Source organism: Scyliorhinus canicula, chromosome 9 (assembly GCF_902713615.1).
Source record: "Scyliorhinus canicula chromosome 9, sScyCan1.1, whole genome shotgun sequence".
NCBI classification, from domain to species: Eukaryota; Metazoa; Chordata; class Chondrichthyes; order Carcharhiniformes; family Scyliorhinidae; genus Scyliorhinus; species Scyliorhinus canicula.
Window position 1 is genome coordinate 16,172,970 of NC_052154.1, and position 19,304 is coordinate 16,192,273.

The 19,304-nt window shown below is 47.4% G+C and overlaps 1 protein-coding gene across 1 annotated transcript in view; it reads left to right on the plus strand.

The window, feature by feature from the left end:
• LOC119971115 (meckelin-like) overlaps positions 1-16,914 on the plus strand; it is a 153,340-nt gene extending 136,426 nt beyond the window's left edge. Inside the window, exons 26-28 of the mRNA XM_038806273.1 lie at positions 7,909-8,011; positions 11,256-11,398; positions 14,962-16,914. Coding sequence (XP_038662201.1) covers positions 7,909-8,011; positions 11,256-11,398; positions 14,962-15,042 — 327 coding nt within the window. The 3' untranslated portion in view covers positions 15,043-16,914. The remainder of the gene's footprint in view (positions 1-7,908; positions 8,012-11,255; positions 11,399-14,961) is intronic.
• Positions 16,915-19,304: the final 2,390 nt, after the last annotated feature.

Sequence of the window (19,304 nt, forward strand, 5' to 3'; positions counted from 1 at the left end):
AGTAATTTAATTTTAAGCCATTCCAATATTCTCTTCTGTCCAGTAAAGAGGCGAGTGAAACCAGACCAATCCCATAATTTCACCAACCAGGCTGCCAACTGATGTACCATTTTCACCGATGAAGTACCTGATCACATTCCTGACTCAAGCTGCATTACCTTCGGATGTTTTTTTAAATTTGTTTATCCGGTGGGCTAGACCAACATTTAATGCCGATTCCGAATTACCCTTGAGAAGGTGGTGGTGAGTTGCCTTCTTGAACCGCTGTAGTCCATGTGGTGTTGGGGAAGGAGTTCCAGGATTTTAACCCAGCGACAGCAAAGGAACAATGATACATTTCCAAGTCAGGGTGTGTGTAACTTGGGTGGGAATTTGCAAGCGATGGTGTCCCCATGTGTCTGCTGTCCTTGTCCTTCTAAGTGGTAGAGTTTGTGGGTTTGGGTCCAAGGAAGAAGCATACAAATTGGCCAAGAAAAGCAACCGGTCTGAGAATTGGGAGCCCGTTAAGAATTCAGCAAAGATGGACCAAGGGATTGATTAAGAAGGGGAAAATAGAGTACAAAAGAGTAAGCTTGCAGGGAACATAAAACCTGATTGTAAAGGTTTCTATAGGTACGTGAAGAGGAAAGGATTGGTGAAGACAAATGTAGGTCCCTTACAGTCAGGAACAGGGGACTGTATAACGGGGATAAAGAAATGGCTGAGCAACTAAATACATACTTTGGTTCTGTCTTCACATATGAGGACACAAATAAGATACCAGAAATGTTGGGGAACTGAAGATGATCAATATCAGTAGAGAAATGATGTTGGGCAAATTGATGGGATTGAAGGCTGATCAATCCCAGGGGCTTGATAATCTCCATCTCAAAGTACTGAAGAAGTAGGCTCCAGAAATAGTGGATGCATTGGTGGTCACCTTCCAGGATTGTATAGAGCGCGGAACAGCTCCTGCAGATAGGAGGGTGGCTCATGTAACTCCACTATTTAAAAAGGGATATAGAGAGAAAGCAGGGAATTATAGATCAGTAAGCCTGATGTCAGTAGTGGGGAAAATTTTAGAATCCATTATCAAAGATCACATGATGTGGAGATGCCGGCGTTGGACTGGGGTGAGCACAGTAAGAAGTCTTACAACACCAGGTTAAAGTCCAACAGGTTTGTTTCAAACACGAGCTTTCGGAGCACGGCTCCTTCTTCAGGTGAAGATTACAAAGATTACATAGCAGAGCACTTAGAAAACTGTGGCCGGATAGGACAGAGTCATGGATTTATGAAGGAGAAATCATGCTTGACAAATCTACTGGAATTATTTGAGGATGAAACTAGTAGCATTGATGAAGGGGAGCCAATTGATGTGGTGTATTTGGACTTTCATAAGGCTCTTGACAAAGTAACGCATAAAAGATTAGTGTGTAAAATTAATGCGCATGGGATTGGGGTAGTGTATTGAGATGGATAGAAAACTGGTTGGCAGATAGGAAAGAAAGAGCAGGAATTAACGGGTCTTGTTCAAATTGGCATGCAGTGACTAGTGGATTACCACAGGGATTTGTGCTAAGGACCCAGCTATTGACAATATATATTAATGATTTAGATGTGGGAACAAAGTGTAATATTTGCAGATGACACCAAGTTTGATTGGATTTGAATTGGATTTTTTTATTGTCACATGTACCGAGGTACAGTGAAAAGTATTTTTCTGCGAGCAGCTCAACAGATCATTAAATACATGAAAAGAAAAGGAAATAACAGAAAATACATAATAGGGCAACACAAGGTACACAATGTAACTTCATAAACACCGGCATCGGATGAAGCATACAGGGATGGGGAGTGCTGATGAGGTCAGTCCATAAGAGGGTCATTTAGGAGTCTGGTAACAGCGGGGTAGAAGCTGTTTTTGAGTCTGTTCGTGCGTGTTCTCAGACTTCTGTATCTCCTGCCCGATGGAAGAAGTTGGAAGAGTGAGTAAGCCGGGTGGGAAGGGTCTTTGATTATGTCGCACGCTTTCCCCAGGCAGCTGGAGGTGTAGATGGAGTCAATGGATGGGAGGCAGATTCGTGTGATGGACTGGGCGGTGTTCACGACTCTCTGAAGTTTCTTGCGGTCTTGGGCCGAGCAGTTGCCATACCAGGCTGTGATGCAGCCAGATAGGATTATTTCTATGGTGCATCTGTAAAAGTTGGTAAGAGTTCATTTGGACATGCCGAATTTCCTTAGTTTCCTGAGGAAGTAAAGGCGTTGTTGTGCTTTCTTGGTGGTAGCGTCGACGTGGTGGACCAGGACAGATTTTTGGAGATGTGTAACCCTAGGAATTTGAAACTGCTACCCATCTCCATCTCGGCCCCGTTGATGCTGACAGGGGTGTGTACAGTACTTTGCTTCCTGAAGTCAATGACCAGCTCTTTCGTTTTGCCGGCATTGAGAGAGAGATTGTTGTCGCTGTACCACTCCACTAGGTTCTCAATCTCCCTCCTATATTCTGACTCATCGTTATTGGAGATCCGGCCCACTATGGTCGTACCATCAGCAAACTTGTAAATGGAGTTGGAACCACATTTTTCCACGCAGTCATGTGTGTACAGGGAGTAGAGTAGGGGGCTAAGTACGCAGCCTTGCGGGGCCCCGGTATTGAGGACTATTGTGGAGGAGGTGTTGTTGTTTATTCTTACTGATTGTGGTCTGTTGGTCAGAAAATCGAGGATCCAGTTGCAGAGTGGGGAGCCAAGTCCTAGGTTTTGGAGCTTTGATATGAGCTTGGCTGGGATTATGGTGTTGAAGGTGGAGCTGTAGTCAATAAATAGGAGTCTGATGTAAGAGTCCTTGTTGTCGAGATGCTCTCGGGATGAGTGTAGGGCCAGGGAGATGGCGCCTGCTGTGGACCGGTTGAGGCGGTATGCGAATTGCAGTGGATCAAGGCGTTCTGGGAGTATGGAGTTGAGTGGGAAGGTGAGCTGTGAGGAGGATGCAGAGATCCTCCTGTGTGATTTGGACAAATTGCTGAGTAGGCAAATGAATGGCAGCTGCAGTATAATTTGGATAACCGTGAGGTTATCCGCTTTCGTAACAAAAACAAGAAGGCAAACTATTATCTGAATGACCAAAATTTAGGAGAGGGGATCAAAGGATATGGGGCAAAGCGGGATTAGGCTATTGAGTTGGATGATCAGTGATGATCACAATGAATAGCGGAACAGGCTCAAAGGGCTGAATGGCCTCCTCCTGCTCCTATTTTTTCTATGTTTCTGGGAAAGGGAGCTACTGGCAGCTGACTTCCAAAAAGAACAAAAGAAAGTCCAAGAAACCAGATAGTTGGGACATAAAGAACAAGCAAAGAACAAAGAAAAGTAGAGCAAAGGTACAGACCCTTCCGACCTCCAAGCCACGCTGCGCGTCTCACCTAAGACCATCTACACTTACGGGGTCTGCATCCCTCTATTCCCATCCTACTCATGTATGTGTCAAGACGCCCTAATTTTCTCATCTCTATGCCAATTCGCACGTGGTTCGGGTAGTAATCCAGAGATTATAACTCTTGAGGACCTATTCTTTCATTTAGTTCCTAGTGCCTGATAATCAGGTCCTCTTTCCTAGTTTTGCCTTTGTTGTTTGTCCCAATGTGGACCACAACAACCGGATCCTCCCCCTCCCACTCTAATATAAGCCGGTCAGAGATGTCCCTCACCCTCGCACCGGGCAGGCAACACAGCATGCAGGACTCTCGGTGCTGTTGGCAAAGGATGCTATCAATCTCCCTAATTATAGAATCCCCTACAGTCACCGCTTGTCTTTTTGCTCCCCCCCCCCCCCCCCCCCCCGGCTTGAATGGCCTCCGGTACCACGGTGCAGTGTTTCGTCCTCCCTCCAGCCCTTTTCCTCAGCCACTGCAGCTTGTCAACTCTGAGCTGAAATTCCTCAAGCGACCAACACTTGAAATGAAATGAAAATCGCTTATTGTCACGAGTAGGCTTCAATGAAGTTACTGTGAAAAGCCCCTAGTCGCCACATTCCGGCGCCTGTCCGGGGAGGCTGGTGCGGGATGCAGATGTGGTCACAGTATGTGGTCGTCAGGCTGCCAAACTGTCATTAAAATTCCAATTGGCTCACCTGTGTCCTTCAGCCAAGGAAACCTGCCTGGCCTTACCTGACTGCCCCATATGCTACACCATTCCCGCGCCAATGTGGTTGACGTTTAACTGCCCTCCGACGTGCCACTTCCGGGCAATAAATAAATGGAGCTGCATTTCACCTGCCCCCATCAGGTGTGTTTTCAGGTGGGTGGGTGTCCACCTCACCTTCATCCTAGCCATCCCTGAGCTCACCTCCACAATAAGGGGGGAGGGGGGTCGAGCAGGTGCCAAAATAGGCACCCAGTCCACCATATTTAAACAGATAATCAAGGGTCGATAGGGCTTGTTACCAAGTTAATCAACGCTGTTAACTCAGTGCAGGCTAAGAAGTCTGGCGTGGGCGTTCAGGTGGTAGTGGGCAGCCTGATAGATATTTTAAAAAATTCAAAGGATAGAAATGGGTGGGGTGCTGGGGGGGGGGGGGGGGGGTGAGAGTCTGATTTCGGAGGCTACCCTTTGCCTTTTGGGGATTAGTCCACCTAATATGGAACCCACCCTTTCTTCATACCCATCCATAGCCTCTCCTCTCCCCAAATCCCCTCCCTGACCTTACCAAACCCTCCTTACCCCAGACGGACATGACACAAGGATCCTTGGGGCTTCTTTCTCCTCTTCTCGCAGTCCCAGCAGTGCCCACAAATGTACTCTTGGCAATCCTGGGACTGATGGAGCTGCTGACTAATTGGGTTGGCCAGCAGCTCCCGAGGGCAGGACTTCTTCCAGGGTGAGGAATGGAAATCCCACTCAGCCTTGGTATAGCCCCACCCACCCACAGCATGTTCTGGTTGTGGGGCGGGCTGGCAACGGAGCGGGTCGGCTCCACACCAACCTTTTCCCAGGGGGTCGAGCCGTCTGCCCCTTCACCCCCGTAATATTCAGCCCCTGGTCTTTCCAAGGGTACTCACATCCCGAGGAGTGAATTTTTAAAAATGTCCTGTCGAAGTATTGGGTTCCAATAACTGCCGACCAGGGACTAACAACAGCAGAAATTTATTAACAGCCACTGAACAGCTCTGGCATGCTGTCTCTGCCTGTGCTCTTGGAGACCTCCCATGATCTCCACATGTGACCCCTTTTAAACAGTCCACATGACAACCCGGCCTACATGCCCCATGAGAAAATTGCTTGTCGACACTCACAAGCTAACTCACAGCGACTTACTGAGACAGATACTGAGAGGGTGCGGTCCCAGGGGAGATTCAGAGGGTGAAAATTAGCGAGAGAAAATTAAGACGACCATTTGAACCTTTATCTTTACAAAGCAAAAAAAAACCCAAAGTCAAAAAGTTTGATTCTGAAAGGGAGCATCATCCGCCGAGAGTGGGGAATGGTTTTAGCAGTAATAAAAAAAGTCTGAAACATTTTTAAATAGCTGGTCAAAATGAATTCAAACACAACAGCTGTCCTGCTGTCTCCCATCCAAAATAACAACGAATCTAATTCAGAAAGCTTCTCACGAACCAGTCAATCAATGTTCACGACAACAGTGAGACCCTTGCTCTTCACAGTGGGAGGGAGATACTTCTAAAACGATTTACTCATAGGGTCAAACAAAGGGCTCACTAGGAAATATGTTTTTAATATTTCACTTGACAGCAGCTTCGACCCTGGGTGTGGTTTGCTGAAGAACCCTATCTGCAAAAATAGAAAGCTGTTTTTAAACAGCAAAATACGTCAAAGAAATAGGCTGAAGGATTTGTTCCTTAAAGGAGCGGACCAGATCTGAACTCATTTAGCACACTTTTAAAATTAAATTTTTAATATTGTACTTCTTTCCGTTTGTTCTGTGAATTTAATTTTTTTTCCCACTTAATTTGCTGGGTTTGCTGCATCTTATTTCCCAGTGTTGCTTGAAACCATTGTCGAGAGTTACGTGGGAGCAGTGCTCTCGATCGTTCCCCTTCTTTGCCTCAGAATGCAACTCACCTCTTCTTTATGGTCTTCCCTCCTCACCCACCGAGCAGAGGGAAGCTCCCGGAAAGATGGAGATCGCTATTAAAAGCTTGGGTTGAGTAGTAACAAGGCCATTCCTGAGCCACAGCAACTAGAGGTCGGAGTACAGGATGTCTGTGAGGTCCTGACCATTCATTTCAAATGTTTGGTAAATTCCCGATATGCGCTCTGCTGCCTTGCTATCAAAAAAAAATCCAAATGCTCTCATTAATTATTGAGCCCTTTGGAGATTCTTCCCAAATGGTATTTGTGCTCCTGACTTTACAATTACTGGATTGTTCCACTTATTTGTCTCGTCAGCAAAGTGGCATGTTGGGCTGTGAGGCAACATTTGTTGAAATGAAGCAATAGAAAATCATTCATAGCATTTGGCTTTTATGGCTCACAAACAGAAGGGGCACGCCAAAGCTTTTCATCTTGCACCCATCAGGACATTCCCAATTGTAATGGGAACAACAATTAATACTTCATGAGAAGAGAGTGCTGAGTGGTTGACAAGTGAACTCTGGGAGAAGTGTTGCCAAGGGGAACGCAGTTGACTGCCAAGCTTTGATTAAATTCAAACCAAGTAGGTTGACTCTGATCATTGCCCTGGGGAATGAACTGGAGAATGGCTGTCGCCTATTTTGTTCAGTTGAAGCAGGCGCAATGTCTCTCTTCTCATTAGGTATAAATTGTTGTTCCCTTTACATTTGGGTATTTTTGAGAATTCCCTGATGAGTGCAAGATGAAAAACTTCGACATGTGTCTTTTTTCAGTGATACTTAAATTCCGCGCTATCAAACATCTCTTTGGCTTTTAACCTATCGAAGAAGAGTTGTGACTGTCTGCCTTACTGGAATCGATGCCACAATTTGTTTACTGCTACATTGGCTTATCCGGCATTGCTCTCAGCCCTTAAATCAACAGTTTGTGGGTTCAAGCCTCGCCTGAGCGCATAATCTAGGCCAATGATCCAGTGCACTCTGTTGTTGAATGAGATGTTAAACTGAGGCTTTGACTGTCGACCAAAGTGGATGTAAAAGATCCCTTTGCACCATTTGAAGGGAAACAATCTTTTCTGATATTCTAATCAATCCTCAACCAATGCCACCAAATGCAAATTAACTGATCATTTATTTGATTGCAGTTTGTGGGATCTTGCTGTGCAAATGTCTAGCTGGTGTGTTTGTCGACAGAACAACAGTGACTGGGCTTCAAAAGTAATTCATTAGGTGCCAAGCTGCTCAGGATGTCTAGTTGGGGTGATGAAGACACTCAAAGAATGTGAGCCTCTCCAACCTTAACCATTTGCAGACAGCTGTTTGTACACAGACTATCCTCTCCATAGAATCCCGAAAATACAGAAGGAGGCCATTCGGCCCATCAAGTCTGCAACTGACCTCCGAAAGAACACTCTACGTAGGCCTATTCCCCTGCCCTATCCCCGTAACCCCTCTCATTGATCATGGCCAATCCACCTAACCGGCACATCTTTGGACTTTCGGAGGAAACTGGAACACCCAAAGGAAACCTACACAGACACGGGGAGAAAGTGCAAACTCCACACAGTCACCCAAGGCCGGAATTGAACCCAGGTCCCTGGTGCTGTGAGGCAGCAATGCTAACCACTGTGCCAATCTCTGATGCAATAGCTCAGTGGGCTAGACAGCTGGTTTGTGATGCAGAACACGGCCAGCAGCGCGGGTTCAATTCCCATACCGGCTTACCCGAACAGGTGCTGGAATGTGGCGACTAGGGGCTTTTTACAGTAACTTGATTGCAGTGTTAATGTAAGCCTACTTGTGACAAAAAAGATGATTTATTTATGTTCTCTCTACAGGCTTACAAAGACATGGACTATGTGGTAAAGGAAAAACTCTTCCTGGAGAGAATCTTGGACTTTGAGTTTCAACGATCAGACGATAGGAGTTTCTTCTACAATGGTAAGAGCTGCACGTCTGCCAGTATTTCAGTGACTAATATTGTGCAGTGTAGACGCAGCTTAGCATCAGTCAGATTCAACACATGACAACATTGCTACAGTTTGAGGTTGGACAAAGAGTTTCCCTGAAGCAGTCCAGGACAGTGTGTGTTTAATATCTTCATGAGGATTTAATCATCACCCTGTCAAAATCAAAATTTAGTTAATTGTCTGACCTGAGACAGCTGTCATAGGTTGTGTGAAATGTTAATGTTTGATTTTGGTGAAGTCTATGGAGATTCTTGACATCGATTATCACATATTTGATTTTAAAATGGCCTGCAGCGATGCTGTGACTTTTATGTGCCCATGTTAGAGTTTTGGAGAATGCCTCAATGGGTTTGAAATTGAAAATCGCTATTTGTCACAAGTAGGCTTCAATTAAGTTACTGTGAAAAGCCCCTAGTCGCCACATTCCGGCGCCTGTTCGCGGAGGCTGGTACGGGAATTGAACCGTGCTGCTGGCCTTGGTCTGCTTTAAAAGCCAGCTATTTAGCCCTGTGCTAAACCAGTCCTGGGCTAATACCAGCAGTGACAGGATGAGACTTTTGGTAAGTTTTGTGATGCCCTGCAACATTTGACCTTTTAAAGTAGAGCCAATCAAAAATGACAGGCAGGGAAAGACCTGCAGCTGCATCAAACTTGCCTCATACTCTGATGGCCGGAGAATCATTACTAAACACTTCAATCCCTCGCTTCCCTTCCTCCCCCCTGAAGCCTTGTCACCTCCTGGGAGAGACAATACAATAAAACGGAATGGAATCCCAATAAACGAAACAGTGCTCTGGGAAATATTCGCCAACGCCAGCGTGATGCCACCACCAAACACATCTTCCCTTCACTCCCTCTGTCGGCATTCCGCAGAGACTGTTCCCTCCGAGATAATCGAGTCCACTCCTCCACCATAACCAACACCTCTCCCATCACCTATGGGACCTTCCCATGGAATCGCAGAAGGTGTAACACCTGCCCCTTTACCCCTTCCATGCTTAACATCCCAGGCCGAAGACACTCATTCCAGGTTAAGCAGCATTTCACTTGCATCTCTTCCAATTTGTTCTACTGCATTCGCTGCTCCCAATGTGGTCTCCTCCATATCGGAGAGACCAAACACAGACTGGGTGATCGCTTTGCTGAGCACCTTCGGTCTGTGCCCTTTCAGGACCCTGACATTCCCGTTGCTTGCCATTCCAGCTCAAGACCCTGCTCCCATGCCCACATGTCTGTCCTTGGCCTGCTGCAATGTTCCAGTGAAGCTCAACGCAAACTGGAGGAGCAACATCTCATCTTCCGGTTAGGCACGCTACAGCCTTCCGGTCTCAACATCGAATTCAACAACTTCAGATGATCAGCTCTACCCCACCTCAACCCGTTTGTTTTCATCCAATTTCATTTGACATGTCCTTTATCATTTCTTTCTCTCTTGTCTTTCTTTATATATATTCAACCCCCCCCATCTTATCCACCTTGCGTTACCCTTTCTCCCCTTTGCTTTCCCCTCCCCTCCCCACATCTACATCTGTCACAGTTTACCCTCTGATGTTAGTTTCTCTGCTGTTTGACCTTTCACACCTTGTGTTCTCTCTGAGGACTGCCATTTGCACTCTTTCCCCGTGGATTCTGTGGTATTTAACACCCCGTTTCCCTGGGTTTCTGACTCATCTGTCATTCTCACTCCACAGTATAAATATTTCCCACTTTCTCTGTCTTACAAGGGGCTGTTTAGCACAGGGCTAAATCGCTGGCTTTGAAAGAAGACCAAGGCAGGCCAGCAGCACGGTTCAATTCCCGTAACAGCCTCCCCGAACAGGCGCCGGAATGTGGTGACTAGGGGCTTTTCACAGTAACTTCATTTGAAGCCTACTTGTGACAATAAGTGATTTTCATTTTCATTTCATTTCATTTGACAAAGGGTCATCTGGACTCGAAACGTTAGCTCTTTTCTCTCCCTACAGATGCTACCAGACCTGCTGAGATTTTCCAGCATTTTCTCTTTGGTTTCAGATTCCAGCATCCGCGGTAATTTGCTTTTATTTAGCTAAATTTAAAGGTCCCGCTACCAGTCCCGCTCACCACGGGAAGCCCATGGGGAAATCAATCAGTGATCCCTGTGGGCCGCGTGAGGGTTATCGCAGATTGTTTCCTAAGCTATTATTTTGCAGAAAAGGTATGATTCAGCTGTGGAATACATTGAATTTATGATGAATATGTGAAGCAATTCTGTTTGGTAAATCAAGAGAAATGCAAGTCGCACTGAATTTTCAGTAGAGGGAGAGGTTGGTGATCATGGCAATGGGAGAGAGAAGGAGACCATGATTAGCAGAGGGAAGGCCAAAGGATTCTTTAAGGCAGTAGGGAGTGAACTCTTTTTATTAATAATAATAATAATAATCATCGTTTATTGTCACAAGTCGGCTTCAGTGAAGTTACTGTGAAAAGCCCCTAGTCACCACATTCCGCCGCCTGTTCGGGAAGGCCAGTATGGGAATTGAACCCACGCTGCTGACATTGTTTTGCATTACAAGCCAGGTATTTAGCCCACTGTGCTAAACCAGCCCCCTAGTCACCTGACCCGCAATGAGTACTGTAAAAAGGAACTTACCGTTGGTGCTAATTCCATCTGCCTATCTGCCCCTGGGGCGGCATGGTGGCACAATGGTTAGCACTGCTGCCTCACAGCGCCAGGGTGCCGGGTTCAATTCCGGCCTTGGATGACTGTCTGTGTGGAGTTTGTACTTGCTCCCCCTGGCTGCGTGGGTTTCCTTCGGGTGCTCTGGTTTCCTCCCACAGTCCACAGATGTGCAGGTCGGGTGAATTGGCCATATATTAAATTGCCCCTTAGTGTCCAAGCATGTTCAGTTCAGGTGGGGTTATAGAGTTTTGGGGATAGGGCAGGGGAGTGGGCCTGGGCAGGATGCTCTTTCAGAGTGTCGTGCAGACTTGATATGCCGAATGGCCTCCTTTTGCACTGTCGAAATTCTAAGTGCCTTTTCCGGGCAATCTGTTACACGGATTCACTGGCCTTCATGTTGAACTGAAACTGACTCACTTTGCCCCATTCTGAACTGCAGTCCATGCCTTGTGCAGTTTGCGATCACGTCTATCTATTTATACAGCTTTACTATTCTATTCCCTCAGCTGTAGAAGTCTCAGTGCGAGCCAACAAAACACGAGGTGCAATTATGTTTCAATGTCATTGTTTTCAGATGACCGGACCCTCTTCAGCAATGTCCTTTATTATGGCCACGAGCTGGTCCTGCTGCTCTTTGATACGCTCCTATTCGCTGTCGTTGATCTGGGCGCACAGGACTTTGTGCTGGCAGCAATCATTACTTACCTGGTGCAAAAGGTACGTGACAGCTGATGAATACCATCCAGATTTATTTCAGCGTCATGACTTTCTGCCGTGAATTACAAACATACAACCAACGACGGACAGGAAAAAAGATGTTCTACTGCACCCGGTCTACCCCATACAATTGTGACACATTCCGCCTCACGATATATACTCCCCATTACTAATGGAACTATGTGACCTCTGGGGAGAGTTAGAAAAAACAGATTAAAGCCCAGGAAAACTTGGGTGAAAAAATCTGGGAAATTCCTCTCTGACCCCCTTAGGGACAGGGTTTGCTCATTCAACCCTTCGTTGTTCAGTTAGGCCATGACGACACTGCCATCTTAACTCAATTTTCACTCTTTTGCTCCGGATCCCTACGGTGTAGATTTTTGTTCGGGAAGAGTTCTGTCTCAGTCTTGAATGTCCCAGTGTCTTATGTCCCTTATAGGGGAGAAGGTTCCACATTTCCACCACCCCCACTTTGAAACTGTGGGCGCGATTCTCCGCAAATCCGGCGTGCCGTAAAGGCTGGCGTGAAACTGGCCGTGTTTCACACCAGCCTCGGAGCTCCGTCCCGGGACCCGATTCTCCCCCCCCCGGACGGGGCTAGTATCGGGGCCGGGGGAATCACGGCGTTCGCTAAGTCCGCCCGCCAAGAGTCACGGCGGCTGACGCGTACAATGACGTCATCACGCAGACGCGTCAAACCCACGCATGCGCGGGCCGTCATGCCCCTTAGCCGCCCCGCGGACTGATCCTGCGGGGCGGCAGAAGAACAAATAGTGTGCGGGTATCGGACCCGCTGCCCGCAATCGGTGCCCACCGATCGCAGGCCCATACCACCCTTGGCACGGCCGTGGTGCGGCCGTGCCAATCGGTGCCATGGTTGTCCGGGACGGGCATTTTGCGGCCGTTTTCACGAACGTTGAAAGCAGGTGTGATCGCGACCGTGAAAACAGCCGTAAACTCCGCGGTATTCGGCCTGCGGAGAATCGCTGTTCGCCGTAAACAACGGCGAGCAGCGATTCGTGTCGGGGGCGGCCGGAGTGGGGGGGGGGGGGGGGGGGAGAATAGCGGGAGGCCATGAAAATTGTCGGGAAGGCCCTCCCGCTATTCTCTGACCCGTCGTGGGCAGCGGAGAATCGCGCCCTGTACTTCCCAATTTCCCTCTTCGCTCTGGTTTTAAGATAATGACCACTCGATCTCGAGTTCCCTCATCAAAAGAAATTTTTTTTTTTTCCATATCTACTTTCTCAAATCCTTCAAAAATTTTAAACACCTTGATCATGTCACCCCTCAAAGTTCCCTACTTGAGAGATTACAAACCAGGGGCTGGATTCTCCCCTACCCGGCGTGACGGAGGGTGCCGGCGTTGGGGAGTGGCGCCAACCACTCAGGTTGGCACCAGAAGACTGGCGCAAACAACCGGCGCCCCCGGCAGCAGGGCTGGCCGAAAGGCTTTCGCCGGTCGGCGCATGCGCCTGCGGTGACGTCAGCGGCCAGCTGCCGCTGACGTTACCACCGGCGCATGCGCGATGTGGGTTTCTCTTCCGCTTCCGCCATGGTGGAGGCCGTGGCGGCCGCAGAAGGAGAAAGAGTGCACCAGGGCACTGGCCCGGAGTCTGAGCGGGGGGCCCCGATCGCGGGCCAGGCCACCGTGGGGGCACCCCCGGGGTTCGATCGCCCCCCCCCCCATGACCCCGGGGCCCGCTCGCGCGGCTGATCCCGCCGTTACAGAGGTGGTTCAAACCTCGGCGGCGGGAGAGGCCTCCCAGTGGCGGGACTTCGGCCCATCCGGGCCGGAGAATCACCGCAGGGGCCTCTCCTGTCGGAGTGGCGAGATTCCCGCCACCGCCACTTCCCGGGTGGCGGAGAATCTCTGCCATGGCGGGGGCGGGATTTTCGGCGGCTCCAGGCGATTCTCCGACCCTGCTGGGGGTCGGAGAATTTCACCCCAGGTTTGTGCGACCTGCCTGCGTAAATTAATCCCCCGGAAGTTTGGTATCATCCTGGCGACTGCACCCCACTCCAAATCCAATCTTTCCTGAGGTGCGGCGTTCAAAACTAAACACAGATGGCGCTGAACAACTGAACGTTGAGTTTCTTCCGTTTTGTGGTCCAGCCTCCTTGAGACAGGTGCCAACATCCTATTGACCATTTTGATTGACAGCTTGCTCTGTAATCATTCACCACCCATGTCTGGCCTTGCTGCAGAAATGTCTTCTGATGTCATGGCAGAAGCCAGGCTTGGATTGTACCTGGAATTATTGAAGCAAACCCACATTCAAGCCGTCCTGGAGATGTTTCAAATCTCTCGGGTCTGTTCTAGGACTGAAATTATTCAGGTAAGATGGTGAGCATGGTGGTCTGGTAAAGTAATGCAGAGGCCCAGGCTAAAGATCTGGGGACACAGGTTCCAATCCCGCCATGGCAGCAAGCGGAATTTAAATTGAATTAATATATAAAGCTAGACCCTAATGATGATCATGAGACGTTCATTGATTGACTTTAAAACCCACCTGGTTCACTTTAATGCCCTTCAAGGTTGGGAAATCTGCCGTCCTTACCTGGTCTGGCCTACATGTGACTGCAGACCCACGGCAACGTGGTTGACTCTTAAACACCCTCTGAAATGACCTAACCAACCACTCTGTTCAAGGGCAATTAGGGACGGGTAACAAAGGCTGGACCTAACACAAAATAATTTTGTTTAAAGTTTTCACTGCACACACTTTCTCTCATTCATACTCAGGCCAAATACAGCAAGACAACCTCTTGCAATTGGCCTGCCCTCTCGCCTTCAACCTCCAGACACCTGTTTCTCTTTTGTGAGCTTCAGGTCAGAGTGCATCAGTGACCGAATCGAGCAGAGGGAGATTCAAAGCAAAAGACACAAAGGATGTCGCCCCAGCTGCAAGCGCGTTTAACACAGGCTCCAATTGCAAGGTGCCCGCTTTGGTTCTGTGGGCGCTTGCCCCTCAGTTAAAGGTTTGTGGGTTCAGGTCTCACTCAAGCACAAAGTTGTGACTGACACACCCAGTACCGAGGGAGCGCTACACTGTTGGAGTTGGCGTACGTCAGATGAGAGGTTGAACTGCCTTCCCAAAACAATCTATGGCACGATTTCAGAGTGGGCAGGGAAGTTCTCCCCGGTCCGTGTTAATCCCTTGACCAACATCACTAAGGTGGATTACCTGGTCATTACTTCATTGATGTTTGTAGGGGTTTGCTGTGTGCAAATTGGCTGCTGCATTTCCCAGTTACAACAATGACTACTCTTCAGAAGTACTGCATTAGCTGTAAAAAGCTTTGGGACATTTTGGAGTTATGGAAGGGGTGATATAGATGCAAGTCTTTCATTTACAGCCAATACTTGTCCCATTAATCTAATCTTTATTACAATCTTTATTACATTAACACTGCAGTGAAGTTACTGTGAAAATTCCCTAGTGGCCACACTCCGGCGCCTGTTCGGGTACACGGAAGGAGAATTCAGAATGTCCAATAGAGCTGTTCAAAACTGATTACAAATCCATTTTAACCCAATGATGTGTTGTTTCTTCTGAAATCAGATTCTGCAATTAATACGGAACGCAATTTCAAGGAGGAACTTAGCCACAAAGACGCTGGTAGATGAAAGATTCCTCATCTAGAACTTCTTCACTGTCGAGGACGGCTGTGCGGATCGGAACATTTTTAATCCCCACCTGCGCTCACACAAGTGTCATTTTATTTTGAGAACATTGAGCTGATGCATTCATTCCCAAAGGGAGAATTAAATGGCAAGGTATAAAGCCCATTGGACAACCCTCTACCTTGGTGGATAAACAATGCTGTCAGATTATATAGAGAAGCTGAAGGGAAAATCAGTCAGGGAAACGGTGAAAATGTGAGCTGGCAGTTTCCCAATATCTTCTGGCTGGATCGGAGAGACTGTTCACTCGATGTGAATACAGGACACATGTGGGAACATAGGATCAGGAGTATGCCGTTCGGCCCCTTGAACCTGTTCCGCCATTTAATGAGATCATGACTAATCTGCGACCTAACCCCATATACCCACTTTGCCTCAGATTTCTTAACACACAGAATCATAGAATCCCTATGGTGCAGAAGGAGGCCATTCGGCCCATCCAGTCTACACTGATCGTCTGGAGGACCACCTGAACTAGGCCCACTCCTCCACCATATTCCTATAACCCCACCTAACCTTTGGTCGCTAAGGGACAATTTTATCATGGCCAATCCATCTCACCTGGACTGTGGGAGGAAACCGGAGCATCCGGAGGAAACCCACGCAGACACGGGGAAAAGTGCAAACTCCACACAGTTACCCGAGACCGGAATTGAACCCGGGTCCCTGGCACTGTGAGGCAGCAGTGCTAACCACGGTGCCAACGTGCCACCCCAAAATGTGGTGAACAGGAACCTACCAATCTCAGTTTGATCATCATTAGTTACTGCTCACGGAAGAAAGTTCTAAATTTCTACCGTCATTTATGTGTAAAAGTGTTTCCTAATTTCGCTCCTGAAAGGTCTGGCTTTTTAGACTATGTCATAGAATCATAGAACTTACAATGCAGAAGGAGGCTATTCGGCCCATCGAGTCTGCACCGGCCCTTGGAAAGAGCACCTCATTTAAGCCCACACCTCCATCATAACCCCAACTAACCTTTTTGGACACTATAGCATGGCCAATCTATCTAACCTGCACATCTTTAGACTGTGGGAGGACCCGGAGGAAACCCACGCAGACACGGGAAGAAAGTGCAGACTCCGCGTGGACAGTGGCCCGTAATCCTAACCCGCAGAAAGTTTCTCCTGCACTATTTTCCTTAATAACTTGAAAATTTTGATCTATCAACCTTTAACCTTCTACATTCCAGGGATTACCGCACTAGTGTGTGTAATTTATTCATTAGAGTCCAGCATTCTGGTAAAACCCATGTTGCACTCTAAGAGCAACATATCATTCCGAAGGTGTAGCCACTGCTATGTGTCGGTTGGCCTATTGCCATCATGAGCCACTCCACGCCAACTTGTATTTCAAGTTGGCTTCAGAACATTGGCTTTAATTGGCCCCTTAATTGCCTCAATTGACTACCTGGTGCTTGTGAGTGAGTAGTCATCTTTACCCAACCAGGCTGGTCAGAAAAATGGCCCTGTGGGTGGAGCACCTTGGCAAACTGGCTCTCCCTGGTAATATTTTGTGCATTTTAACGAGCATGAAATAATGGCCGTTTGGTGCCATTGTGCCTTCGGCCTATCTGTTACTTTATTGTGTTACCAGAAAACATATGGCAAGGTTGTTAAATGCTTTGTCCCGGGAGTTTCCGATCTCATTCATATCTATTGTTGAGTGTGTCCAAACCATGGCCAGTATTTTAATCAGTAATCAGATATGTACGAAGGTATTTTACTCGTCATATGTTTTGAGAAACTTTAAAGAAAAATTGTTTGAGCAGGTTTGCTGTGCATTTTACAATTTTGTATTTATTCTCTAATAAACAACTTTTTGTAAATTATTGCGAGTGGTGTGTCGATGTTGCTGCAGACCAATGTTTTTGGCATTGGTTTTCAGTTCGGTGCAGGTTTTAAAAAAAAATTCAGAGTACCCAATTGTTATTTGTTTCCAATTGAGGGACAATTTAGCGTGGTCAATCCGTCTACCCTGCACATCTTTGGAGTGTTGGGGGTGAGACCCACGCAGACACAGGGAAAATGCGCAAACTCCATTCGGACAATGCAGTTCAGGTTGATATGCAGAAACGTGTTCAGATTACCCAAAGGTGCTTTTATAACTTAGCCTCTCAGTGACTGAGGCTGTGACTGAGGGGAACTCGCTGACTTCGCTGGTGTCAGTCTTGTGTGAACCTCATGAGGCCCGCCTGGATATTACTGCTCACCAGCAAACGGTGGAGCAGTTCTTGCTGAAAGTCAAGTGTCAACTTTGGCTCAGTGGGCAGTGCTTTCGTCCTCAGAGTCAAGAGGTTTGAGGGTTGGTTCGATTCCCACTCCAGGGATTTGAGCACAAAATCTCAGGTAACATCAGTACTGACAATAATTAGTACTGGGGGAGTGCCACTTGATTAGCGTGGCCACCTTTCTGTTGGGACACAAAACTGACCCTAACCCTAACCCTGCCTTGTTCTGGATATAAAAGACTCCATGGTACTATTTCAAAGCAGAAAAGAGAAGTTCTCCTTGGATGGCCCCTAAGGCTGATATGTATCCCTCAACCAACATCATTGAAGAAAAACAGATTATGTGACCATGTATTACATTGATGTCCGTGGAATCTTGCTGTGCGCACCCTGCTGCATTTTCTATTTCAGAACCATGATTACAATTGATTGGCTTTGCAACATCCTGATGCTGTATCAATGCAAGTTGGTAGTTTCCTGTAATGTGTTTTTTTCATTGGCTAATTCAACATGAGCCGAATCAGAGTGGATTATAAATCATCCACCCCATTGGGACTCAGCGGAAAATACTACTCATCGCAAAAGGACACTATTCATTGCTGTTTTATTCGTCGATAGTGATTACTGATTCTGAATAGATGGTTATATACCACGCTGGAAAATGGGAACATGGATTGGATTTTTAAATAAAATGAAAACCGTAGGGAATAATGTCTGTTATTAATTTTACCAACATGTGTCACTCATTAGGCTCAGGCAAATCACAACATTTCTCATAAAATAGTTTTCACGTGATATCACGGTCCTTTTTTCCGTAAAATGAGAAAGTTGTTCCTCGAGAATAGTTCTCTGTGGAATTAACTCATTCTGACCCTCATTGGACAACATTTGCTGTGCTTCCCCTGAGCTGCCACGTGGGGCGAAGTTCTCCATCCGTTCACTCCGGCGGGATTCTCCGTTCCTGCTAATGGAGTTTTGGTTGAGCGCCAAATTCTCCATTCTCGTTGGGAGCGGTAGTGGGGCGAATTCGGAGCGGAGAATCCAGGCCTTGGTTTCTGCAATCACACTTCAGAACCAGGTACAGTACGAGTTGGATTCTCTGGTTCCCCAGACGCCTGTTGCTAGGCGGCGCGAGGCGCCGTTCTCTGGCAGAGGGATTCTCTACTCCCGCTGCTTGCCAATGGGATTTCCCATTGAAGTCAGCCCTGCGGTTGGGGGTGCACTGCCGGCGGCAACAGAACCCCAACGGCTGGAGACTTCCAGCCCAAGCATCCGAATCTCGTCAATTAATGAAAGATTTTTGGTGGTACAATTGCATTAATGCACAATTTCCTGTTGGGGATCATTGTTTGATTTTTTTTCATTGTTTGCCTACGTTATTTTGTGAAGACGCCAAATTTATTAAACTAATTAATATCAACCGAGGCTTCATTAAAGGCAGCAGCTCCTGTTAGAGGGATATTGAGATCCATTTCATCCTGAGAGGCTGATCCAAAACCATGTGGGAATTTAATATTCAATATTAGACAAAGGCTGCTGTGTACTGACCAACATGTGCTGCCACACAAACAGGTTATACTGCTGCATACTCTGCTTCATTGTTATGAGCAATGGTTACATTCTTGTCATGGCTTTAACTGGAATGAACTATACTGCTGAGTAAGGTGCAGTGTCCCCTTTCACAGAAATCATAGAATCCCTACTGTGCAGAAGGAGGCCATTCGGCCATCGAATCTGCACCGACCTTCTGAAAGAGCACCCTATCTCGGCCCAATCCCCCACCCTAACCCCATAACCCCACCCAGGGGAACTTTAGCACAGCCAATCCAGCTAACCTGCACTGTGGGAGGAAACTGGAGCACCCGGAGGAAACCCACGCAGACACGGGAAGAAAGTGTAAACTCCACACTGACAGTCACCCGAGATCGGGATTGAACTCGGGTCCCTGGCGCTGTGAGGCAGCAGTGCTAACCACTGTGTCGCTGTGCCGC